Raw genomic sequence first — 9,396 nt, forward strand, 5'->3', positions numbered from 1 at the left:
TACTAACGCATACAATAGAAAAAATTATTTACTATCTAATAAACTAATAATATAAAATTTGTGTATTAATAATACTAATAATAGTTTCTCTTTTTTTTAGTGATTTTAAATTCCTAGCATTTTATTATATATTATGTAACTTTCGTTTATTGTTATTTCAATCTATTATATGATATAAAACTTTTTTTGTGTGATATGTAATTAAATTCGGAGTTTTTTTGTGTTCATCATATGGTGTGACAGGTCCTACCAAAAAACAGCATATCTGGCTATACCTGTGCTTTAAAAAGGTGGGTAAGTTATGTTCGTGAGATAGATGAGTAGTAAATCAAAAATGCATTAAAAAATACAAAATTTTATTTTATGATCTATAGTATAGTCACTTATATTTTATGGACCACTTGTCAGTTAAACATAATATGAATGAAAGTTTATTATAATTAAATAATTAATGCCATTAATAATTACACATCGCTTTTACCACTTGAGACATGAGAGGACAGGTAGTTTAATACATGTATGTTATATATGATGTGTTTGAATGGCCAAAGAGATAGTGGTTTGAGATTTGATAAGTGGATGGCAATGAAGAAAGCGATGAACTTTAAAATAAATGCCCAAAAAATGAATTCAAAAATAGATATAAAATATTGTATAATATTTGCCATAAAAACTAATGAGTAAAAAGCAATTTATTTCTAAAATAATAAACAATATAGATCTGACTATATGTTATTAAAAAAATACAAAAATAATTTTTGAAAATTTCAATTAAACTTTTAGAAATAATTAATTTTTAAATTGTGCTAAAAATAGAAGTTATAATAACATATTTTTACTGCAAATTAGTACAATTATATTTCTGATTTGTTGTTTGCAAATAGGTTTTTAATTTATGAAAAATAGTTGCAAATATAATATCTATATTTTAATAATTTTATTAAATACTTAAAAAGTAAAATTTATTATATAACAAAATAAATAAGTAAATGAAAGTACGTTAAACTAAATTATGGGGTCAAAATCGATATTAAAACCATAAAATAATTGACAGTTAAATTAATTCATGTATTTGCAAATAATTTTTATTTATATTTTTCTAATTATCGACGATTTTATACAAAAATTGATTTTATATTTAAAGATAATTTTTATGAGAAGATATTAAAATAAAAATAAAATAACATTTTTATTACATTTTTTTAATTAACTTTCTAAAAGTGGTAACTTTATGCCATATGATAAGCCTTAAAAACTAACATTTCTATAAATCAATTGCAATCGATAATTAATCTGTAAATAAGCAAAAATAAAATTAATCAAAATAATTTTATTTGTATTCACGAAAAAGTTAAATAATAATTTTTCGAATAAATTATAAGAAAAAAATCTAATTAATGATCTAAAAGTGTTTTCAAAAGTAAAATACAAACAAATAAAACACTTTTATATGAAAAAAGAAAAATTATAAACAAAAAAAACACAAATTTGACCGAAAAATGTTTGATTTATATATATATATATTTACGGCTAATAAATCTTATTTTCTGATATATTAAAAGTAAATTAACATTCAATTTGATTTGCTTTTTATGATTAGAGTCGTGAGTGAAAACCATTTTTTCTGTTATTTATAAGTTATAACAATCAATAGAAAACAAAAATAAATTTCTTTAACTTAATATCAAAAATTAATAAAATAAATGATTTTTTCAGGAAAAGAAAAATACTTTTAATAAATGATTTTACATAATAATCTGTTTAATAAATATTTGATAAGTGAATGTAAAAATAAAATTTTTTATAATATATTAAATAACAATATTTTATGATAAACTGAATAAATTAAAATAAATTAATATAATACATTATATACTAAATTTAATTGAAAAAAATTTGTAAAAAATAATATAAAATTTAATTAATTGAGTGAAAGTATTAATTTGAATTAATTTGTGTCATTAATTTGATATAATGAGTGACAAGTCTTTATTAGATAATTGCTGTTTATCGGCAAACAAATCATTTGAGGAAATGTTGGCCACAAAACTAATGGACAATTTATTGATTGATCCAAAGATAATATATATTTCATCGTTCATCTTATTCAATGGTTTATTAAACTGTAGGTAAACTGATTGCATAAATGTATGTCCAATGGCCCACTTTGGCACACGATTTCGTGGACAATCTTCATCATCGGCCTCTTGATCTGATCTTAAATCTGTGATATTGTAATTATTGCTATTATTATTGTGTGAAAATACTTGACCATCATTTGTGTTAATAATAATAGGAAACTCTTTTTCAGATTTAGTTTTTTTATTAATTATTAAATTTGCTGAAATAGTAGCCCACTCTCGATATCTCTGTCGTTGTTGTCTTCTCTGGTCTTCAGCCACGAGTTTTGTAAAACTTTTGACCGCTTCCTTCAATACAAACAATTGTTTTCGTCTCTCCAATTCATTAGCCTTTCTGATAGTCTCTTCCTGTTTCTTAGCCATCAATTCGCGTCTATTTTTTATTAGCGATATCTCTCTTAAAGTCTTTTGTTTCTCCAATAGCCGATCGGTTCGTCGTTTTTCTCTTTCAATTAGTAATCGTCTTTTGGCTGCTTTTTCACGTCTCTCAATATTCTTGGCCTTAGTTTCAGTCACTTTCCTTTCCAACAATTGTGTCCTCAATTCTTCGGCTCTTTTTATCTTCTCCTCCGATGACAATAGTTTCTGTTGAATAAAATTTTTGTATTCTTGTCGTCTCTGAACTTCATTATTAGTAAATAATGTCTTGAGATAAGCACCAAAATTCACTGAATCCACATTTTTCCCCATATTTGAGCTTTTCTTCAAAAGATAATGTCTTTGATTGGTATTTAATAACAAAAATTTATTAATATATTCAATACATATATTAAATAAAAGTTGAATACATTGGTTATTTAGGCATGAATTGTAATGACATTGATTTGAATTCATTAATTCATAGCAAACTGTTTGTAACGTTTACTTCAATCAAATTTATGAAATGATTGACAAAAGTTTTTTTGTTGCCTTTGAATTATAATCGACTAAACATTTCACACATTAATTATAAAAAATTTTAAGTTTTTAATATCAATAATATAGTTTTATAAATATTTTAAAATTCAGTAATACTTTATGATTCATAAAACATACATTGAAATCGGTAATGAATTAACTATTAATTGTATTTTTCCTAATAATATACCGATATATAGTAAACAGTATATTCATAATATTTTTATTGAATTATTTTACAGTAAAATACAATTAATAAAATAATAAACGATATTTAATAAAATAAATACAACAAAACAATAAATAATAAAAAAAATTTAAAAATATTATTGTAAAAGATTTTTATTGTTTTTATTGATAATATGATAATATCCATCAGTGTCTAAAATTACTTGAATTTTAAAAATCCTTAAAATTAATATTATGAAGAATAATAATAATAAGTACAAGAGTTTGTTTAAAAGTGATTTAATATTATAGAAATTTTTCAATTTATTAAAAGTTTTGAAATTGTCATATGATTTAAAAGTATTGATAAGAAAATTATAGGATTAATGTTTAAAATAATTGTCATAAAACTACAAAAATAATTCATGATTAAAGGAAAATTTATTGTAAAATATTAACTATTATTAATCATTTTATAAGATGTTTTAATATTTGTATCATTAAATTTGAAATTTTAATATTAACTTGTAGGCGAATTGATAAATAATTAGTTTATATTTCCTTATTTAAAAAATATTAATAATAATTTAATTTAAACATCATTTAAATGCCATATATTAAAATTTTTTTTAAAAAACATTGATTACATTCATAAACAGAATGTATCATATATTTAATTCATTTAAAATTTGATTTACTCATTTATTTTTGTTAAATGTATTAGTTTTACCAAGAAAAGTTAATATAATATAAAAATTATATATATTCAATAGTTAGAAATGTGTAAATAGAAATTTCTAATAAAGTTAAATAGGAAAATTTCTAAAAAAAATTCAAAAAGAAATTTTTATAATGAATTGTATAAATTCATTATAAAAATTTCTTTTTTTGAAATCTAATAATAATATTTAACTATTATTAATTATCTTGTATCTAAATACAAAATAACAAATATAAATAAAACTAAGTTAATACAGGGATTCCACAGACGGAAAGATCTTATAGAAATTTTCTAGAATTTCCTAATTTTTAGTATTTATTTTTTTTGACAAACTCTACATACAATTGAAAAACATTGTAATTAAAGGGATGAATTGCCCTAAAGGTTAGCTAATTATTTATAAAGCACTTATATATATATATATAATATAATTACAGATTTGTTTTATCCATTTGTTTATAGCTATAAATTTTTGTGTAAATTATAAGAGATTTTAATTAAGAGAAAACCGAGAATTTCAGGACTGAACCAAACATTTTGATTAAATGCTTAAAGGGTTTACACCTGTTTTTCTCTCAATCTATCGGTGTTTTAAGTCATTTTCATAATAATATAAAACATATAAATCATGATATTATTATTGTTTGCGAAAATTAAATCTTCAATATTAAGTAAATTATTGTTTAGCACACGAGGTGTCTGATAAACCCTTAAATTATTTATAAGACATAACCCTTGTATGAAAATATTTGCTTTGTTTTTTAAATTAGGCATAAAATCAATGGAATTTCTAATAAAAAACTAAAGTAAAAGTGACCCCTCAAGGGGTCAATGGTTTGGGAGGTCGGGTATCATCTCAAGGTGACTTCATTAAAGTTATGTAATTATTATTTGCTAAAATTTATTACTGGAAAAAATATTAACCAAAATTATAAGCTTAATAGCCATCAAACTATAATAGTTATAATATTGTTTAAATATTATACAGTATTGATATAAAATTTGAAAGTAATTCCCCTAAAATATAAATATATGGTTACTTAAAGCTATAAAAACGTCGTGACTATCACATAATTATTGTATTAAATTATTTAAAATATTTGTGAAATATTTACAATGTATGTAATACTGGGGTACTATCTATACATTTTATATACAGTATTTAAACAAATTATTTAAAATCTTATTGTAATTTTCATATTCACAGTTAATTATAATAATTATATATATATTTTTAATTTATTATTTTGTAATTTTTCTCAATATTTAAAGGATTTGTAAACTTATAAATTATAATAAAACTATTATTAAAATGTTTGTATAATTTTTTTAGATAAGTGTAAAATAAGTAAACACTTGTAATATATACATTTTTCTAATAATTTTAATAATATGCAAATTATATTTGTATTTATACTATTAATATACATATTGGCAATGGGCTGCTCACATATTACGTTCGCACTTTTTAAGAAATCTAGATCCCCTCCCTCCCCTATGTTTGCTTTTGCCGACCCCTCCCCTCAATATGTGAATCACCCCCAATCTTTAATTCTACATATTTTCTTTGACGTATATTTGTATTAATTAATAATAATTAAAGTGTCAATTTTTATCGCATTAGAATATATCAAATAACTAAATAAAAAACTTATAGTATATTAGAATTTTATATTAAAAACTTATTATATTTTTTATATTATAATACTGTATATACAATGCTAAATATATACTGTATATTTATAATATAATAAAATTAATAAGTTCAAAAATAAAATAAACAATTGTTTTAAAAAATAATTATAAGCTATTAATTCGGTATACATTACAAGTTTTAACTTTTAAACTTGAATATTAATTAACTTAGTTTTTTTATTTTTAACATTTAATTTATTATTAAATATATAAAAATAGAAAACATTATAAAGATAATATTAAAAGTTTTGTAAATTATATAAAATGTCTTATATTTAATAAATGATTTGTTTGAGATTCATTTGTATAGTGAAACTAATAAATTGCTAAAAAATCATTTTACAAATAATAGTTGGTATTAGTTAGTGAAACAGTATGGATCTAATCAATAATGGGTAAATGTGATCAAATAGATGCTGACAATTGATACAATAAGTGATATAAAAACGGTGGTTAAAGTGATGCCTACACTTGTGGATCCATTACACGAGTCTTCAGCACAATAGCATTCTTCCCAATAGACGCCGTTGTCTTTGTATCCCCAATCACAACCCCATGAGATACCTAAATATCAATTGTTTTAATAATAAAAAACATTAGTTTTCAGTTATATAAACTAAAATAGACGTTCAAATGCTGTATAAAATGTATACCTCTTTCGCTGACCTGAGCGCACCTTCTGATAACAGTCCTCCACCTGCCGTCCCAAATGAAACCTCGAGGTCCCTGTTGTATGGATTTGAAACAAAATGTACCTGTATATTTATATAAAAGTTATTATTATTAATATAATTTATATTTTTTTAAATGTTATAAATAGCTTCTTAATTACCAAATTCTTAATGAAAAATATATATATAAAATAGATATAATAACTGATAAAAATCTACATTAATTTGATATAATAAATGCATAGTATTTACATAAATAACTTCATAATAAAAATAACAAAGTTAATAAATTTAAAATTGTAATAACTTTAGATATATTAATATTATAATATAATATTTTTGTTGATTAGTTATTATTTTATTTGAATAATCCGTATAATAACAATATAACAAATAATTAATTTGTTTTCTGGACAACAAGTCCTTTGTTAACAAATTTATCAAATATTACTGTTTAATGAATTAGTAAAACTTGATTACCGGGTGTCAGAGCCTCCTCTCCCATACACTCGACCGCAATGTTCTTGTTTTGATCGAAGTGTTGATAAGCACCGCAATTGTCTTCTCCTTCTGGATCTTCATCACTACTACATTGATAACACTTTATCGATTCAACTAATGTTTCAAAAATTAATTATAAATATACTGTATATTTATATTATTATAAGTACATAATTATGTAATAAAATTATACTCTACCTGTTTTAATTAGCGCTAAGATTAGACAAAATGATATAAAATGATGACCAATGCTATCAATTTTCATTATTTTTTTTATTAATAAATATAAAACTTTTTGACACTTCAATTGTATAAATACAGTATTGTTGTAAATTATTAGATAACTTAAATGCACTTATTCTGTGGCAATTGTTTTTATTATACAAAATAATCCATTTCATGAAGTAATATACTAATAATAAATTAGATAATTATTGTATAACAAGTTTATATAAAACAAATATTTTTTATCTCTAAATGTGTTATTTATCCATAAATTTGTGATTCATATACTGTATATAATTTAATGCATCAAAACAAATGTATTTTTACAAAATAATTTTAAAAATGTTGGATAATATCGTTATTGAATGGCAAACAAAACAAGCATTCATTTTCCAAAAAAACAATTTATAATGTAATGTTATGTCAATGCAATGGGCGTTGTCTGGTTGTATCTGCACAGGTATACCTATAGGTGTGCGGCACAGGTATGCATTCGCATAGCAATGGGATACACACATAGAGATACAGGTGTTTAACAAACAAAACAAGTTATGTGTTGTTTTGGTAGACCTTTGATTGTCTTTTGGAGCGCTTTTTTCCGAACTTTTTCTATGATTTGTTTGTTTACTTAACTATAATTAGTTAAAACATAATTATTTATACAAAAGTTTTTTTAGTCGTTTTCAAATTCAGTTCAAAACTGATTGTCCATTTGTCCCGTGCGTTATGAAACACACAGACATACCGTCCCATAAATGCCTTATAATCATCACATTTGTTACAGTTATATATTTATCAACTCCAGGTATTCATATTTTTTGTTATTTACAAATAAATTAAATCTTAATTGTGAACTAATCATAAAAATATTGTTTCTCGACAGTAGTTTATCTTTTATCTAAAAGATAAATAATTATACAGTATATTATAAGTAATACTGTGTGTGTATATATATACAGTATATATCATATATAGTTATTTATTTATATATTGACTAATTTGTTTTTAGGGTAAATTAGTAGTAGTCATACAATTTATAGATATATTTATAAATTTAGTTTATTTAATAAAGTTTACGTCAATTTATAATGTATTATATTCTGAAAAAAATTGACAGACATAAGTCATATGATTTAAAAATAGATGTGCTTTACATTAAAATATCAAATTAAATTAGTAATCATTTTGTTGTGTTATTTTTAAAATGACAAAAAACATTGTTTCGTCAATTAGTACTATAAGATAGGGTTTTATTACTATTAAACATATTTGAGGCCAAAATGTCAGCACATATTTCTTTTCAAATGATTTGTCTTTTAATTGAGGAATAATTAGATATAAGTAATATATAATTTGATGTAATTTTGTTTGATTTGATAATTATTAGTCGTAAGCATCAAGTGTTGGGTTTGTCACTCAGACGCCGATCCCAAATGTGCCGATCCTTTCGACAACTCGACTCTTCCCATCAAAGACTGTCGAGAAGTCAAATACAGTCATTTGACTGTCGGTCAGTCGTGTGATAATTGAAATAAAAAATCAGTTGATAAACATTATATAAATTTATAAATTAATTATTCTATGATTAGATGATGAATATGAAAGATTAACCTATGATTACGAAAAACGACATGGGTTAAAACCAGACAAACCCCGACCATCAAAGCTATTGGAGGCCACAATGTGTCGTAAAATTAGACAAAAAATTCACGGAAACTGGAGGACTATTAGAGGGTGCGCTTTCCTGGGACAACCAGGTGAAGGCACCGGTAATGAACACAATTGCCTCTACAGACAAGGTGTCCTATAATTTATTTAAACAATAATATATATAAATTTTATTTAAAAACATTAAATTTATTTTTAATTTATATCATATTTAAGGTACACATGACATATATCAGGAGTATTGCACCTGTAATAGTAAAGACGGCTGTAATGTCGGTGCACTGGGAAGTCCGATATTTAAATTGATTGTCATAATGACGATCATGACATTGATAATCTCAAAAATGATTTGACGACAATAATTGTTATAATAATTAACACAATTGCTCATTATTTAAATGCACATATAATTATATCACAACTTTGTAATTAAATAGAGATAAACAAAGACATGTCATTCAAATTCATTAATTAATTTTTTCTAATGTAAATCTTTTAATAGATTTTTAATGAGATTTTGTTTTAATTTTTTTATAATGAGATATATTATTAATCAACACATTTTGATAAAAAATATAAAATGAATAAAAACTGATTTATTACCAAAAACACTGTTTTCGAGTCTGACATATAAATCCCTTGACTTAAACTCTTTTTTCGCCAAAAAAAAATAATTTTTTCTCGTTTTGCTGTTAAAAATATATTCAAA

General features: G+C 22.6%; 3 protein-coding genes across 3 annotated transcripts; 1 reads left to right on the forward strand and 2 right to left on the reverse strand.

Moving 5' to 3' along the window:
• Positions 1-1,930: 1,930 nt before the first annotated feature.
• LOC128965398 (inner centromere protein-like) lies at positions 1,931-3,077 on the reverse strand. The gene is made up of 2 exons (XM_054312091.1): positions 2,930-3,077; positions 1,931-2,859 (listed from the first exon to the last, which is right to left on the reverse strand). Exon 2 carries the CDS (start codon positions 2,829-2,831, stop codon positions 1,962-1,964), a length of 870 nt encoding a protein of 289 aa, XP_054168066.1. The 5' UTR covers positions 2,832-2,859; positions 2,930-3,077; the 3' UTR covers positions 1,931-1,961.
• Positions 3,078-5,955: 2,878 nt separating this feature from the next.
• On the reverse strand, positions 5,956-7,059 carry LOC128965559 (uncharacterized). Its single transcript, XM_054312263.1, has 4 exons — positions 6,993-7,059; positions 6,774-6,908; positions 6,276-6,377; positions 5,956-6,186 (listed from the first exon to the last, which is right to left on the reverse strand). The coding sequence occupies exons 1-4, from the start codon at positions 7,057-7,059 to the stop codon at positions 6,008-6,010; spliced, it is 483 nt and encodes a 160-aa protein (XP_054168238.1). The 3' UTR covers positions 5,956-6,007.
• A 424-nt stretch (positions 7,060-7,483) lies between these two features.
• LOC128965399 (uncharacterized) lies at positions 7,484-9,105 on the forward strand. Its single transcript, XM_054312092.1, has 4 exons — positions 7,484-7,824; positions 8,407-8,529; positions 8,609-8,818; positions 8,904-9,105. Exons 1-4 carry the CDS (start codon positions 7,746-7,748, stop codon positions 9,038-9,040), a joined length of 549 nt encoding a protein of 182 aa, XP_054168067.1. The 5' UTR covers positions 7,484-7,745; the 3' UTR covers positions 9,041-9,105.
• Positions 9,106-9,396: the final 291 nt, after the last annotated feature.

Source organism: Oppia nitens, unplaced genomic scaffold, assembly GCF_028296485.1.
Source record: "Oppia nitens isolate AA-2021 unplaced genomic scaffold, nextdenovo-longstitch-racon4-pilon3 scaffold17_pilon_pilon_pilon, whole genome shotgun sequence".
NCBI classification, from domain to species: Eukaryota; Metazoa; Arthropoda; class Arachnida; order Sarcoptiformes; family Oppiidae; genus Oppia; species Oppia nitens.

Excerpts from the sequence above, each read along its gene's own strand:
- LOC128965398 (XM_054312091.1), bottom strand. The coding sequence starts at position 2,831 with ATGGGGAAAAATGTGGATTCAGTGAATTTTGGTGCTTATCTCAAGACA.
- LOC128965399 (XM_054312092.1), top strand. The coding sequence starts at position 7,746 with ATGAAACACACAGACATACCGTCCCATAAATGCCTTATAATCATCACA. Across the intron at positions 8,530-8,608 it reads ATACAGTCATTTGACTGTCG|ATGATGAATATGAAAGATTA; the intron begins GTCAGTCGTGTG and ends TTCTATGATTAG. Across the intron at positions 8,819-8,903 it reads CAATTGCCTCTACAGACAAG|GTACACATGACATATATCAG; the intron begins GTGTCCTATAAT and ends ATCATATTTAAG.
- LOC128965559 (XM_054312263.1), bottom strand. The coding sequence starts at position 7,059 with ATGAAAATTGATAGCATTGGTCATCATTTTATATCATTTTGTCTAATC. Across the intron at positions 6,909-6,992 it reads CTTAGCGCTAATTAAAACAG|TTGAATCGATAAAGTGTTAT; the intron begins GTAGAGTATAAT and ends TTGAAACATTAG. Across the intron at positions 6,187-6,275 it reads CGCTCAGGTCAGCGAAAGAG|GTATCTCATGGGGTTGTGAT; the intron begins GTATACATTTTA and ends ATTGATATTTAG.